General features: G+C 48.9%; 1 protein-coding gene across 4 annotated transcripts in view; it reads left to right on the forward strand.

Moving 5' to 3' along the window:
* The first annotated feature begins 5,912 nt into the window (after positions 1 to 5,912).
* CADM3 (cell adhesion molecule 3) overlaps positions 5,913 to 17,044 on the forward strand; it is an 83,800-nt gene continuing 72,668 nt past the window's right edge. For 3 of the 4 annotated variants that reach the window (XM_083591873.1, XM_083591874.1, XM_083591875.1), the window contains exon 1: positions 5,913 to 6,336. In XM_083591873.1, the coding sequence (XP_083447999.1) occupies positions 6,255 to 6,336 (82 nt within the window). In that variant the 5' untranslated portion in view covers positions 5,913 to 6,254. The remainder of the gene's footprint in view (positions 6,337 to 17,044) is intronic. The other variant, XM_083591876.1, reaches the window with a different exon arrangement.

Below are 17,044 nucleotides of genomic sequence, written 5' to 3' on the forward strand. Positions count from 1 at the left end.
TGCATTTCTTCCTGTGATTGTATCTAGTGTAACTTCCATTTAACCTGATTCTATAGCCTATTTCCCCCCAAGGTCTGGCCTTTGGAAGGGGATATTGCGTGCAGACCTGAATCCCCTCCACGGGGAATAGTTCTCCCATCAATCACCTGGCTGGACTTGCAGTCACTGGTTAAAGCAAGTCTGATGTCAGCAGACAGTGTTCTTGGGCAGTTGTTAAGATCCCGTTGTGCGGATGCTGCTGGCCAAGGCTCTCTTTTCTGCCTCTCCAATTACTAATAGTTGGACACGCATAAAACAGGAAACTTTTAGTCTCAGGGTTGCAAGTTCGAGCCCCACATTGGGCAAAAAGATTCGTACGTTGGACTAGATGACCCTTGTGGTCCTTTCCAACTTTATGGTTCTATGATTCAGGGCCCCACAATGCCCAGAGTGGCTTAACATTTCATTTCCCTTTCCAGGGAACTCGGGGAATTGTAGCTCTGCGAGGGGAGCCAGGATCTCCTGACAGCTCTCAGCACCCTTAACAAACTACAGGGAAGTTTTTAACATGTGATATTTTAGTGTATTTTTGGTTTCTATGGAAGCCGACCAGAGTGGCTGGGGAGGCCCAGCCAGATGGGTGGGGTATAAATAATAAATTATTATTATTATTATTATTATTATTATTATTATTATTATTACAGCTCCCAGGATTCTTTGGGGGTGTGATGCTGCTTTGAATGTATAGTACAGATGGAGACTGGGCAGAGTTAGCCTTGGATGCAGCCCCCAGCCAGCATTCTGTGCTCACTGAGCATGCTCAGTCCTCATGGGGCTGTTTTTGCTTTGTAGAGATCCATACTCGAAGAACTGAGGTTGCTATTATTATAAATGATGTGTGTAGGGAAGTGGAGTGGGTAAGTTATCTTGGATTAACCAGGCCTGGCAAAACATATTTCAAATTCCGAAATATTGTCAAGCCTTCCCCCAAGACAGCCCCCTCCCCACCCGATTGCTAGAATCCTATATGCAAAATATTGGATGAGGATTGCTGAGATGAATTGATATATGTGGGTTCCTGCTTCCAAGGCAAAAAATTTACTGATTTCATCAGGGCCAGACACAATAGGAAAAACATTAGAGCCGTCAACTGCTCTTAAAGAATGTTGAGTTGATAAATCATCAGCTCCTTAGTTGGGGAATGGAAGTAATTAATTGATTGAATTTAAATGAACGTGTTGGCTGCCACAACTTCAATAGGCACGTGATATATAGGTTTATAGACACCTGGCAGGAGCAGGACCCTCTATATTTTGTTGGACTACAACTTCCATCATCCTTGACGATTGGTGATGCTGATGGGAGCTGACACTTGGAGGGCCAGTTGTAAGGAGCAGGGACAGAGGAAAATGACATGCCCAGAGAAGAGAGCAACAATTCACATAGAGGGAATACATACGCAAAACATACACAGTGACCCATTGCAATGGCAGCGACAGGTAATAACGAAACAATCAACCTGACAAGGTTAAGTTTAGCATCTGTAGTGGGAAAGGAAACCCGTGTCTCCCTTCTTAAAAAATAACATTTTTATTGAAAGTTTTTTTTAACATATAAATGAATTTGAATTTTAGTGTTTAATAATAAAATAATAAAAAGCAATATATCAAAACGGAGAAATATAATATATATCCTTACAAAACACAACTGTATGAGAAAGAGAAAAAAGAATAGAGAAAGAATAACTAAAACAACCCTTTATCATATTTATATTGTGCATATCATATCATTTATCCACACAGGTAATAACCAAACAATCAGCCTGACAATGTTGAGTTTAGCATCTGTAGTGCGATAGGAAACCCATGTCTCTCTTAAGGCCCTAAAGAATACTGTTGAATTTCTTGACGAACTCTCATCCAGCAGTTTCATACTGGAGCCTGCCTGCGAAATTCTCTTATTTTGCAGATGTCCTAGCTCTTAAAGGAATTGTGGCCGTTGGCACTTTCTAGCATTTAATTTCCCTCTGGCTCCACTGCGTACATCAACAGCACTGCTCTACCCACAAATGTGCCGATACTGGGTCCGACGGTCAAAGAAGGTGGTTTCTGCATGTGCTGTAGAGGGAAGTGAGGGGCAGATGGGGCTTGTCAACTTGGGAAGGAATCCCATCTAGGAGAAGGAAAGCTCTGATCCTAAACCTCTGTTGCCTTGCGGGAGAAGAAAAGAACCTTCACAAATCTGGAGTGGAGTCCCTAAGATGGTTGGATGGCGCCTTGGAGGAGGTGGTGAGTGAGGATTTCCAGCAATTCCTGCAGCCCAGCAGGTGCCAAATGTCTTGCTCTGCTTTCCTTTGGACCACATTGGTGAGGTCAAGAGGAGGGTCTTGTCATCTAAGCATCCCAGGCCCCCACCCCATACACACTGCCCAGACTTGCGCCCTGCGGAAGTCACTTCGGTGATGATGATGTGGTGATTTGACCTCACCCCTTGAGGCACACTCCATTGCCTCTCAAGACAGATGGATGCCAACAGTGTTTACACAACACGCACACACCCCTCTGTGTTCTCCATCCAGGGAAGCAAGAGGCACTGTTTGAGTTCAAGGGCACCCACAGCAGGTGGGTATGAAACAGGGCCAATGAAGGGGCATGGCATGGGGGGGGGGTTTCAAGGGCCTCTGGGCCTGAGATTCCCCATCTTTGTTCCAGAGGATGCAAAACGTGTTGGCCAAGCTGTCAGTCAGAGGACTGGGAGATAAAGAAGCTGTTCTGTTTCCACAGCTGCCCCCACCCCAATAAACTGCTCAGAGAATTTATCCTCTCCCTGGGGAAATTCCATGCAACGGGTCCCTTCTTTACTCCTGAGCAAACTTCCAGGCAGTTTTCTCTGCTCCATAGTGGCGATATCTGTGTTTGCTTTCTCCCTGTCGTCTGGGGTTTGCCTGGAGGAGAGCATCCCTGCATCTTTTTGAAGACTGATATGCACTGGTGTGTGTGTGTTTCTGCATGCTGGAAGATCTCCTGCTATTTATTGTTGTTTGTTATATCCTCACTCACCACCTCCTCCCACAGCTCCAGATGCTCTAGGGCTGAATCGCAGAGGTTTGTTGCAGTAAGATCATCTTCAGCAACTGCTGGGTGTGCTACTCTCCCCCCATCCTGCCTCCCCCCCTGCTGCTTTTAGAGTAGCGGTGTGGATTTGCAGGTGTAGAGACCAGCAAGGAAGATCTAGAGGGGGAAATCCTCTTTCCTGTGACCTTGTAGGGAAAGGAAAGGGGGAAACAGTATTTTTTTGGGGGGGGGGTTAGGGAACATAAAAAGCTGTTTATAAAAGGCTTCCACTTGTGATGCAGAACAGCGCTTAGCTATATTAGGGAGGTGTGAATCCCGCCCTCCAAATTTTGCGAGTCTTACACATTTCTTTTTTTGTTGCCTCCCTTAAATTTCCCTAGTGATATTCTCAGGGAGAGAAATTCAGTTGATGGGGGACATGATGAGGTTTGTAACAAGATGGAGAACCCAGATAGGCAACAAATTTGTTTTCTCCCTCTCCCATAACACTCCAGGTAAGAATGACATAGTGAATTTGATGGGCAGTAGGTCTAAGACAGGAAGCTGGTGTCTAATGAGCTTATGGAACTGGCTGCCACCATATGTGGTGATGGACACCCTTAGATGGTTTTTCATTATTTTTAAAAGAGTTTTTTAAAAAATAAAATAAAATATAAACTCCCAGTGCATAGGTCTAATTGTTAATAACAGAAGTGGCTCACTGACTGGGAGGGAGCTACTATGCCAGCTTCCCTGGGTCACGGTTGCTTGGTGCAAGGGGTGTGGGATGTGGGCAGGCAGAAAGTGGGAGCATCCAGGAAGCATGGGCATAGCCAGGATTTTTGTCAGGGTGGGGGCAAGACATTGGGGGGCAGAACCGACGTGATTGCTCACTTAAGAAATTCTATTGTTTTACTTGATCTAGGGTGGGGGCAGCTGCCCCCCCGCCTGTCCTTAGCTACACCCATGCCAGGAAGCTCTTTTGCTCAAGTGTGCATGAACAATTGAGAGAGAACATTACGACTCAGCAGTGAGAAGAAAGCACTTTGCACATGCTCAGAATACTCCCTTCATCCATCCGGGGATTAGCCCTGGCAAAGATGGTAGTGAAATAAACCCATTATGCATTCTGAGCTGGTTGTTGTTAGTATTCATCCTTGTTTATCTTTTGGCCTGACTCTTTAGGAACGGGTTGCGGGGCATCGTCCTCATAAGGGATGCCTGAACTGAACCACATCTATCTTCTTCCACAAACCCTGTATTCAGCCCTGTATGGGGAAGTTTTCAATGTTGGATGTTTTACTGTGTTTGATGTTTTAATTTGTTGGAAGCCGCCCAGAGTGGCTGGGGCAACCCAGTCAGATGGGCGGCATATAAATAAATTATTATTATTATCATTATTATTAGTCAAAGTAGTAGCAGTAGAATTATTATTATACAGCTCAGTGGAAGCCCCCGAACCCTTAAGGTCTGCATATAGTAGAGGCACCTCCTTCCTGATTTTTGCATAGCCCTGCCCTGGTTGCTATTTCTTGGCCTTCTCCAGTGTAGGAGAAGGAAGGAACTGGAACACACTTAGGAAAACTGCAAGCTGCCTTATACTGAGCCAAACCACCGGTCCAATTGAGTTCAACATTGTCTACATTGATGAGCAGCAGCTGTTCAGAGTTTCAGACTGATGTCTTTCCCCTCCAGCCCTGATGTACTGTATTCCATGTACAAACACAGTGGGAGCTTACTTTCCAGCAAACACACTTAGGGTCAGGCTGTCGGTGTTCAAGGGCTGAATCCAGGCCTCTCAATCCAGTTCAGACTGAGCCCAGGTGAGTCCAGCTCCAGCTAATCTGGCAACAAGCCCTACTTGACTCTTCGTTTTGACACCTGGGACAAATAACCTCCTTGCCCTAAGGCAAGCCCGGCCCTGCTCCTGAAGGCCGTATTTTCTGCACCCTAGAATGGGGGACCTGTGGTCAGTCAGATCCTGCTAAACTCCAACTCCCAGCAGCCCCAGCCAGCATGGCCAATGGTCAGGGATGATGGGAATTGTAGTCCAACACGCACACCCTTCCTCAGCTTGGCTTCAAATTAGTGGGTTCAATCTGGCCACACGTCGCACCTTCGAGCCTGAAGAGGGTCGGATCCAGGGTGCCAACCTGAATAAAATATTGAGGTGGGGGAGATAAACCCCACCCAGCATAATCGATTACATGGCACGGTGCACGCACTCACACTATCAACTTTGGGTGGCCGGGCCCCCTCACATATTTTATTGGGGGGGGCGAAGACCCCTCGGCCCCTAGGAGTTGGCTCCTATGGTCAGATCTAAGTGGCTTTGTTTGTCCTTTGCCATCAAGGTGGCCAGCCGCCCAGCAGTCAGCACAAGAGCTCCCCTCGGGCTCCCCCCCTTTTTTGGACGACGGGGAGGGCTGCTCTTCCAATATCCAACCCTGGGGGGGATCAGCAGCAGCAGCAGCCCCGATATCAGCAACAGCATTCCACTCCCTCGGGGGAACGGAGCCATCTGGACTGCACCAACTCTGCTCTAAAAGGGGGGAGGGGAGCGGGGAGGACAACAAGAGAGAATGTGGGTACCCAGCTAGACCTGCCTGCAGGGAGGAAGCTCTGAAACTGGGAGGGGTGGAACCGGTGCAAAACATTGCAAGCTCCTGACCCCTCTCTCCAGTTCCATTCCAAGCCCCCCCCCTCCTAAATTTGTACTGGTATAGGGGGTGGGGTAAGGGAGGGGAGGCTGGCGTCTCCCCTCCCCTCTCCTCTTTCCTACCGCTCCTCTCCCTCCCTCCCGTCTTTCCTCGTCCTCCCCCCTCCTCCGAGGCCGAATGGTCTCGCCCTGGTGCTCTATTTAATCCCAGCTACTGCCGCATCCCTTCTCTCCCTCTTTAGTCAATACAGCAGCATCTATTTTGCCTGGCCCCTCGCTCGCTCGCCTCTCTCCGCGCCTGGGGTTTGTGCCACTGCGGTTTGGATCCAGAGAGAGAGCGAGACAGAGGGATCCACCGGGGAGAATTAAAGAGGCAGCGCGCCAGCGTTGATTTCTCCCCTTTTTCCCCCAGTGGGGAGGGGGAAGGACTTTAAGTTTGCTAGAAACCCAGGAAGAGGACGAATTCCCCTCCTCTCCCCCTTCGCCTTCCTGCCTTCCTCTTCCCTCTTCCTCCCCCTCCCTCCCCCCGAAGGCAGCCACCGGGACCCCCCACCCTCCCCAAGATGCTCTCTCCGGCTTGCAACGTCTTAATCCTCCTGGGGTCTTTCCTGATCGCCGCCAGCCAAGGGAACCTGTCTCACGATCGTGAGTTTCTGCCTAGCAAGAGGCATCCTTTTTATTTTAAAAAAAGGGGGGAGAGCGGATTGAGGATGTGGTGGTGGGCGATAAGGCATCGATGTGTATTATTGTGTTGGATATATATATATTAAAGGCGCGGGGAGAGAAACAAAGGAAGGTCCGGGATGGCAAGGGTTAAACAGCCAAGAGGGTCTTTGGGGATCGCGTTCCGTGGCTCGGGGCTGCGGTGGGAACCTATAGATGCGCATCATATGTGCGGAATATTTTTATTTATTTATCGCGAAAGCGCCGCACCGTCCGTTGTGGCTTGTGGGGCTGCGGGATGTTTATTTTTTTTTGTTTGTCACGGTGGGTTTCCGCGTTTAAGACAATCGAGGCTGCTGGTTTTCGCTATCCCACAAAAGACGGTCCCTCATCCTTTTCTGGGAGCGTGCGATAAAATGTGCCAGTCTCCCGACTCCAGTGTGCCAAAATGTGCCAATCGCCTGGCTCTTTCGAGAGAAGGGGTGCCCCCCCATCGAATGCAACCTGCCTGATTTCCTCCCTCCCTCCCTCTGTAAAAGGGATATTCTCGCACCATAAAAGCCAATCTCCTGGGATGAACGGATGGCCCGTTTAATAGGCGGCCCACCTGTTTTAAAAGGGCGTTGGAAGGGATGTCCCCATCCTTGCCCAATAACGGGGCAAGGCGGTTGGCCGGGACGCCCTGGAAGCCAAAGGGGTCCCTACTCTGTTTTTCGAGGGTGGGGGAGAGAGAGCGAGAAGGGTGGCTGGGCGCTGGGTGGGGAATAAGAGGGGATGGCAGCCGCCCAGACTGCTGTGTTGATGTGTCTGGGGTGGGGTGGCAAAGCTGCAGGAACGCTGCCAGATCTAATGTATGCAAACACACCCACATTGGGAGTGAGCGGGCGCTTAAGAGCGGGGAGGGGCAGGTGGGTGGCGGAAGAAAGGAGGCGATGCTGGGTGGGTGGGTACTTCGCCTTGCCAGCAACATCAACAAGCCGAGTGGGGCTGGCTGCCTGGCTGGCTAGGGACGCTGCCGCAGCAACAGACGCAAGGCTGGCAAGGCGAGGGGCAGAGGGCGATGGCACCGGCTCTGCTAGCCTCCTCTTGCCAAGGCGGCGTGGGCTTGGCACCCGGCAGGGCCGCCTGCAGGTCGCGTCGCTGGCTTTGTTTGGGTGGGCGAGCAGCAGATTCTTGTGCAAGGAGGTGGCTGAGCCAATTTCTCCATCATTATTTTTTTTTTAAATCACAACAGCTACTCTGCCCCCTCCTTGAAGTCTGGCCGCAGTGGCGTCCAAGGAGTTGGAAGCTCGGATATTGCAGTGACAGGGGACACTAGGGCGGGGGGGGGGGCGGCCTGGGAGGGGCCAGGCAATAATACTGTAAATAAGAGCACATGGCTTCCATCCCACCCAGGCATCGATCGCGCCAGCCGCTGCTTCGCATCATCCGTGCATCTGGCAAAGTAGAGCCGTTGCCTTTGGAAGCTCCCGGGAAGGCAGTCGGTCTTGACTGGGCGGGGGCGGGAGCGCGGGGCGCTAACAAGGGCGTCTATCTATTGTCTTGTTGCCGTTCTGGGCAAAGGCAGCGATGGCATGTTGCAAAAGTAGGAGTAGACATTAATGACCATAACAGTGGGACGTAGGAGTCTCCTTGCAAAGGTGCATATGGCTTCAGTTGGGCGGTTTGTTGTTTTGTAACAATACAAACATTTTTTAAAAACAACAACAACACACACACAAATAGACTGGCAGTGAAGGCCGAGGCAGAACAGTACGGAAGGTTGGAGGAAAAAATAATATTCCACATTGCAACAACTAGGCAGCTGGAGAGGAGGAGAGAATTGAGCTTCCCCTGTTGGATTCTGAGCTTGACCAACTTGGAAAAGGTGAAGAGCTATTTCTGCAGGTTCTTTGCTGGCTGTGTGGGTCGGGTGGCGGGGGATGAAGTGTTCGAGGGGGTGGTCTTTAGGAGGGGCCGCCAGCTGCACACCCACACCCCATAAATGGGAGAGGAGAAGGCGCTTCATTTGTGGTGCTGCTGTGCTGAGCGGAGGGTGTTGCGGTTATGTAGGTCAGAGAGGGAGGGCCTCCCCCCCACCTCTGAGTACATCCTTAATAGCTCCCTACTGGATTGGACTGTGGGGGGTGGGGGGGCGTTAGGTTGCTAAAAGCGGGAGCATCTGGCCAGCCTGCACTCTGGGACTGCAGAAGAGAACAGCCTGCTTCTGCCGTTGACTGATTTAGGTGATGCAGAGTGCCCGTTCGATGCCAACCGTCCCCTTCTCTCTCCAGCTGGTTGGGATGGATTGTCATCCATCATCTGCCCAGCAGTATGCTAGAAATGCTGATGGCCTTCAAAAATCCATTTTTTAAAGGGAGGGGTGTCGTGTTTGATGGGGCAGCTAGCAAGCCTACAATGTCCTCTTTGGGATGCAGTCCAAGATTTCCTGGCTGTGCGGGGCTCTTAGAGCTGTTCCTTGTTTTTGCTTCCCTCACCCTCCTCCCAGTACCTAATAAGAGCCCTGCTGGATTGGACCCAAGGCCTATCTAGTCCTGCAAACTATTGAGCCACAGTAGCCTATCAGATCCCTCTGAGATGCCTACCGCCAACCTTCTCCTGCTGTTCTTCTCCAGGGACTGATCTTCAGAGGCAACGCTGCCTCTGGTCCTGGAGACAGGACACTGCCCCACCATGGCTAGTAGCCACTGGGAGCCTTACCCTCCATGCATGCATGCATCTAATAATCTTTTAAAGCCACTCAGGCCTGTTGTGGCCGTTGCCACATCTTCTTGCAGAAAGCTCCATAGTTGATAATAACTAGGTGCCTGCCTGCTAGCCCAAACCGGTCCGTCTTTAAGCATTCTTGGCCTGCCAGCATAGGAAGCTGCTTTATAGAATCATAGAATTGCAGAGTTGGAAGGAACCCTGAGAGCCATCTAGTCCAACCCCCTGCAATGCCGGTATCTTTTGCCCAACATGGGGCTCAAACCCACAACCCTAAGTATAAGAGTCTCGTGCTCTACTGACTGAGCTATCCAGGAAGCTAATGAATCAGACCACTGGCCGATCTTGTTTAAGATTGTCAGGACAGACTGCTGTGAGTGCAGCTGAGTCCACTTTGCTGAATTAGGTTTGCGCAACAGGGAACCGACCCAACACAGAACACAGGGGTGGCCCGCCAGCAGCTGAATAAAACTGTTCTGGGAAGCTAGTCTGGGACAAGGAAAGGGGGTGTAAGGGAGAGGAACATCTGGAAAGAATCAGTGTGTTGCTGGTGGACTCCATTTGCCATGGGTGGGATCCTTTTTATGCATAGGACATGGGAGTATAGGAAGCTGCCTTACAGAGTCAAGTCACTGACTTGGTAGCTACGTATTGTCTACACTAGGGTTTCTCAAAAATGGATCTCCAGCTGCTTTTGGACCACAACTCCCACCATCCTTAGCTAGCAGGACCAGTGGTCAGGGATGATGGGAACTATAGTCCAAAAACACCTGGAGACCCGAGTTTGGTCCACACCGACAGGCTGCTGCTCTCCAGGATTTCAGACTAGGGGACTCTCCTGTAGAATGGCATGGACTGAACTCAGGACCTTCTGTGTGCAAGGCACATGCCCTCCTACTGAGCTGGAGCCCTCAAGACTTGCTCTCTCACGTCACACACAGAGGTTGCAAGTGGAGGTGGGGGATCTAACGCCAGTGTTAGAATCTGTCACCTGACATGATTGACTCATGGTGCTTTATGGCAAGGGTTGCCCTCCCGATGTGGTTAGACTCCAACTCCCATCACCCATACTGGCTGAGGCTGATGGGAGCTGGAGTCCACACGTGAAGGGCGACATGTTCCCTGCCCCTGATACAGAGGAAAGGATGGGTAGAAAATAATAATAATAATATTATGATCACAGGTAGTTATCTGGGCACATGTCGCTATTGCATTCAAAAATATAAAGTGATGGTATCAGTCCTTTAATCCTCACTGTTTTTGGAAACATGCAGAATGTATAACGTGGCCATTGGGAATTTTGTGTTGCATATGTATGTGGAAGTCTGAGGGCTGTATCTGCATTTGAACAGAGCAGACCCACTGAAATGAGTGGAGCCACGTTAATCATTTCCATTATTTTCAATAGGTCTACTCTGAGTAGGAGTACCACTTAATCCACTGCAGGGCAAGGGGCATGAAAGTGCAACGCACAAAATGTAGGTTGACCCAATAATTTTAAGACTACCTTCAATAAGATCTATACATGCCTACTCACAAGTAAGCCATCCTGGGCCCAGTGGGACTTAACTCCTAAACCAAGTGGGTATCGTTTTATAGTTTTAACATATTTAAAGCAGTTGACTAAAGGAGAATGAAATATTTGCCCAAGTATATGTCAGTCACCCCAGTTTCTTTTTCCTCATTAGTAGAAATACTAGGAAGTGGACTCAGGGACATTCCTTGCTGGACTGGTTTGGTTAAACGCTACCAGTGCATGAAATGCATTTATATAAAATCATAGAACTGTAGAGTTGGAAGGGATCTAGTCCAACCGCACAAATGTTACTGGTTATTCAGAACAGATCCCCCTTTGTCATTCCTTCCCAGCATGTTGCCCTTAGAACAAGCAGAAGTTAAACAGACCTGGCTTTCTGTGGTGGGGGACTGTAACAGAATGTCACCTGTTGATTTTCTGCCTGTTGTGCAGTTATTGTTTCCCGTCATCTGAGCTGAGGCAGCTTGAGACTGGAAGACAACTTGGCAACATCACTTGTTTAATTTCTACACATAGGAAAGTTGTTTCTGCCTTTTCAGTCTAACCTACTTCACAGGGTTGTTGGGGAGGACCACGTGAACCAACCGGAGCACCTTGGTGGAAAGGTGAACTTAAATGTCTTAGAGCTCTTGAATCCATCTTGCATCACGGCCACTGGGCTTAGCTCTGTTCTTAAGCACAGATGAAGGTGGACTGATGGGTTGGGCCAAAGATCTTTCTAGCCGAGTCTCCTGTTTATCCCCCCGTGGCCAACCAGCTGCCTCTGGCAACCCCCCAGGGAAGACACAGTAGCAACCTGCCTCCCTTTATGTAACACAGCAGATAGAGCTGGGCAAATCCATCAATTTTGGTTTTTCATTTCGCTGCAGTTCAGTCATTTCCACATCGGGTTGCGACCCCCCCCCCTTTTCTTTAAAAAAGTTAGTTGTGAAAATTTAGCATTTTAGTGTGAATTTCTCCTAAGATACACACTTATTTATTTATTGGTATGCAATTTTGCCTAATATATACAGTTTTTGCAAAGCATGTTTTCCCCTAATATAAAACATTTCCTTGCCATTGTCTTCATTAATATATGCACTGTAATGCACAAGTTGCTTTTGCACTTAGCCATAGAACAACACTGCAATATTTGCAGAAGCACAAATTTCAGAGGGTGTCTGGGTTTTGGTCCTGATTATCTTTTTGGGAAGTGAAAAATGAGGCAGGATTGATTTCAACTGCCAATGGAATTGAATTTCCCCTCGTTGCTGTTTGGGGTGGAAGAGCCTAGTGCTCTCCAGGAGTGGTTGGACTGCAAATCCCATCACCCCTGGTCAGCATGGCCAGTGGCCAGGCATTATGGTAACTGGAGTCCAACCGCACCCTGAGGCCATCAGATTGCCTCTCCTGTTCCACATAGCTTTTCCAGGCTAGATGGAAGGGTCTAGACTTCTGTCAAGCTTTGTCTCTCCCCACCCTCTGTAGCCGTTCTATACTGTGGAATGTTCCAGCAAGTTCCTCTTGGCACGTCTCCAAAAGCCTTCAGGGGGAAAAAACCCAAAAAACCTAGAACAAAGCATCTAAACCACAGAGGCAGAAAACAAAGCACTGGAGCCAATGGGATTCTGAAGGGCTCTTGTCCTTTCTTGTGGGAGAAAGAACAAGGTCACATTCAGTCTGTATTGATTCTAGGAGAAGGATCTGAAACGAGGGAGAGAATAGCGGCGACATGGGCTTGTTTCTTGGCTAGGTCCTGAGGTTGAGGGCAATTGTGGATGAGACAGGCCTAGGATAGCTCTGTCCTCCAAAAGAGGGCTGTCTCTTCCACCTCTATATCTATGTGCTGGGGCCATGCTTTCGAAATCAGTCTGCAGTGAATGCTAATTTATGGGGGGGCGGGATGTCCCAACCCCTTTCCTGTTTGGTTGCTGCTTCTGCACCATTTTTAATTTGGAGGGGTGTGGTCATCTTCCAGGCAGTGTGATTCCAGCCAATCAGGGATCACAGTGTGATTCCAGCCAATTGGGGGCCATGCAGACTGCTGCTTCCGTACCATTTTACTTGGAGGGGTGTGTACATTTTCCGGGGTTGTGATTCCAGCCAATCGAGGATCACAGTGTGATTTCAGCCAATCAGGGGCCACACCAACTGCTGCTTCCTCACCATTTTATTTCGAGGGGCGTGTGCATCTTCCAGGCAGTGTGATCTCAGCCAATCAGGGGCCACATGGGCAGCACCTGTGCTTCAATGCCCTGCTTACTGACACCAGGCAGTCCCCCCCACCAAATTGTTTTAGAAAAGTTTTCAGGGGACAGCATTTTCAACAAGTCTGTCCAGAGGACACACAATTTAGCTGCCTTGATTTGTTTCAAAGTTTTTATCGATGCTGCTGCTGTACTTAATGATGGTGGTTTTTATGCAGATTTATTTTTAATTGGTTTGTGGGGGTTTGTTTCCAGCCACGGTAGGTTGTATCTAATTAAGCTCAGAGTAGATTGATTGAAAATGGTGGGTTGAAGTTGGCCAACTTTGTGAAAGACAATGAGTGCACTTGGAGCAGGACTAACATTCAGTATATTTCACACGCCGCTTCGAGACCAAGTGGATCAAGCTATTTGCAAATATTCAAAATAAAATAAAATGATGCGGGACTACCAGTTGACTTTGGCTATATGATGACATCACATAGCCAGTTGAGAGAGAGGGGGGAGTGGTTCTTCCTGGGTTAACACTGCCCTTACTCTGAATGGGCCAGCGCTTACCCCTTTCCACAGCACCCCTTGAAAAACTGCTGAACACGGGTTACTTTTCATGGCATATATAGCCCAGCTCTTGTCTCATCTCCACCGTTAGGTATGGATAAAGGCTGTGGACTTAGCAGCGAAGAGGTGCTTTCAGGACATCTCTTTTACTCTCTGTCAGGCTTGCTTATCGGGCTTCCGATGACTCCTTATTTGCCTCCCAACCCATATCGCTCCATTTGTCTCTCTCTCTTTGCTCCTTCTCTTGATCCATCTGCCTTTCCCATTAAGTCAGTACAGAGAGTGCCTCAATTAAGACAAGCTACCCAAGTTGCAAGAGGAGCAGCAGAAGGCTGTAAAGGGAGCCCAGAGGAAGGAGCAGCCAAGTTTTCCTTTTGCCAATGCCTGTGCCGCTAGGACTCCAATCCCGGGCTGCTCCCGGCCCCTTCCCAGTATTTAGCTTCCTTCCTTCCAGTTTCTAGACCTTTAAGTGCTTAAGAAAGCAGACCCCTCCTCCTTCCCCTTTCAGGGGTCAACTTTGAGAAGTCGGCCATACTTGCTGGGAGTTGTAGTTCAGCAATGCCTGGCGGGCTGAAGATTCCCCGTACCTGATTTAGAACACAGAATCATAGGAGCTGGAAGAGGACCTCAAGAGTCATCTAGTCCAACCCTCTGCAATGCAGGAATTGCAGCACATCCCAAAACATGTAAAACCAATCCTAACCCTTGCAGTTCCAAATTTCAAGGGAGCTGCAGCCAGTATCTATCAGCTACCAGGTAAAAAGAACTGTCTTTAAATCTCCCACTCCCAAAAGTCAATACATTTGCTCTTTTGATTGTCCAAAAATTGGTATCCCCCACTCCTTGCAATGCCCTATCCCTGCTGATGGGCCTGAGCAAACATGCCCCTTTCTTCCTGCTGCAAATGTAGCTGGAATTTGTGCATCTTGCAGTGGCCAAATTGCTTATGAACTCCACCCTTCCGGCACTTCAGTATTCAGCGTGGTTTAGCAGGTGGGTCTGAAAACGGTCGGCTTCTCTGTTACCCACTTAACCCTCCAGACAGAAGAGTGTTTTTCAGCAATTGTATGACAATGTCAAGCCGCACACCACACAACAAGCCAACCTTTAATGAAATGATGCAGAGCAAATATCACTGGGATCAAGGAATCTGCAACGACAGCCCTCTCTTCTACCAGGCTTTCCACTCCCTCATCCCCTGCCTTTCCACAAACCATTGCAGAGCAAAGTTGCTGTTTGGCAGTGACAGTCTGGCTCAGAGCCTGCCGGTTCTGAACGTCTGGGAGTGATGACATTTCTTAATGTCTACCCGGACACTGAGGTCCAGCACCAAGGGCCTTCTAAGTTACAGGGAACCAGGCAGAGGTTTTCTCGGCAGTGGCACCTGCCCTGTGGAACGCCCTCCCACCAGATGTCAAAGAGAACAACAACTACCAGACTTTTAGAAGACATTTGAAGGGAAGCTTTTAATGTTTGATGCATTACTGTATTTTAATATTTTGTTGGAAGCTGCCCAGAGTGGCTGGGGAAGCCCAGCCAGATGGGCAGGGTATAAATTATTATTATTATTCAGACAGTCTTGCTCTCTTTTTAAAAATTACCTCCAAATTCCAAGTGAGAAAATAGGAAGAGAATCCCGGCTGGATCAGGCCAAAGGGGCCCATCTAGTCCAGCATCCTGTTCTCACAGGATGCCTATTTGAGAAGCCCACAAGCGGGACCAGGGTGCAACAGCAACTCTCCCCTCCTGTAGTTTCCAGCAAGTGCGTACCAGAGCATACCCTCCAACATTTCTCCAATGAAAACAGGAACGTCCTATTCCATAATAACAATAGTAGTAGTAGTAATTTTATTATTTATGCCCCGTCCACCTGACTGGGTTGCCCCAGCCACTCTGGGTGGCTTCCAACATATATAAAAACATAATTAAACATTATTATTATTTTTTAAAAACCCCTTCCCTATACAGGGCTGCCTTCAGATGTCTTCTAAAGGTTGTTTAGAAGTTACTCATCTCCTTGGCTCAGGAGTCGCATAACCCCAAACTCTCCAACTTTTATTTCTCTGATTAAAATAGGGACGTGCTAAGTAAAAGCCAGATATTCCAGGATCAAATTGGGAGGGCTGCTGTAAATCTGGGACTGTCCCTGGAAAATAGGGGCACTTGGAGGATCTGTCCAGAGGCCTGCTGCCTTCAACCATGGAGGCCGAGCATAGCCATTGTGACGTGTGCAGAAGCGTTAGGACAAACTAAAGAAAGTCCTTCTTCACACAGTTGAACGATGGAATGTGGTCCCACAAGGTGTGCTGATGGCTACTAATTTGGAGGATTGGACCAATTCATGGAAAATGAGGCTATGAGGCCTTCACTGTCAGAGGCAGCATGGCTCTGAATATCTGTTGCTGGGAATTAAGGGGAGAGTTACTGTTGGGCTTAGGCCCTGCTTGTGGGCTTCCCATTGGGGCCTCTACTTGGCCACTGCGAGAGCAGGATGCTGGACCAGATGGGCCTTCAGACTGATCCATCAGCCAGGTCCTCCTTACATTCTTACAGACCCTGATAGATGGCCACCCAATCTCTGCTTATAAACCTCCATTGAAGGAGAGTCCAGCACCTTTTGAGGGAGTCTGTTCCACTGCCCAGCAGTTCTCTAAACACCGATCTCTTAACATAAGGGGCACAGTCCTCTGAGAGAGGAGAACACTGCCCAATTCCCCTTTAAATGCAGACCTGTGACTTAGACTTCATTACCATAAGGCGGAGAGAGGGCAGTGGATTAAATCAAGACTTTGAATTCCCAGGTACACCCCTCCTCTCCCCATCATGACCCCCTGCTGGCTAATGTATTTTCTGCTCTTGATGAGATTTAAGCTGTCAGTTTTGCAAACCGGAATGGGCAAAGGAGATGAGGTGAGGGGGGCGGGCAGCTCCCTCGCGGGCCCCTAAACCCACGTTCCTCCAGGGGCACCAGGCAAGCGAAGGAGAGAGAGAGCGGACTGTGAGCGGTATGGCTGGATCTCTGCGTGTTTTTCAGTTTAGAGAGAAGGCAGGTCAGAGGAGACCTGGTCGAGCTGTGTAAAATGGAATGGAGGAAAACAAACAGCGGGGAGTTTCTCCTGCTTTCTTTCGTCATGCTGGAACTCGGGGCCATCCAACGAAGCTGAACGTTTGAAGATTCAGGACTGAGGGAGGAGAATTTTCTTCACACGTTGCAAAAAGGAAGCTGTACAGTTTGTTCCCACGAGGTGTATTGATGGCTTTAAAAGGGGGCTGTGCCAATTTGTTGAAGTTCTGGGCCGTCAATGGCTACTAACCACAGGATGGCTACATTTTATTTGAGCTGTTGAAGCATGCATCTAAATACAGTGGTGCCCTCGGGTTAAGAACTTAATTCGTTCTGGAAGTCTGCTCTTAACCTGAAACTGTTCTTAACCTGAAGTAACACTTTAGCTAATGGGACCTCCCGCTGCCGCCACGCTGCCGCCACGCAATTTCTATTCTCATCCTGAAGCAAAGTTCTTAACCCGAGGTACTATTTCTAGATTAGCAGAGTCTGTAACCTGAAGCGTATGTAACCCGAGGTACCACTGTACCAGTATCTGGTTAGCCAGATTGATTCGTATGTTGTCAGCAGATTCTTGTTGTCTTGTTGGGCTGTGTGTGTGATAAAGGGGAACCATACCGGGGTGAAGGCGTCGTCTTC

This window comes from Podarcis filfolensis, assembly GCF_964270895.1.
Source record: "Podarcis filfolensis genome assembly, chromosome: 16".
Lineage (NCBI taxonomy): Eukaryota > Metazoa > Chordata > Lepidosauria > Squamata > Lacertidae > Podarcis > Podarcis filfolensis.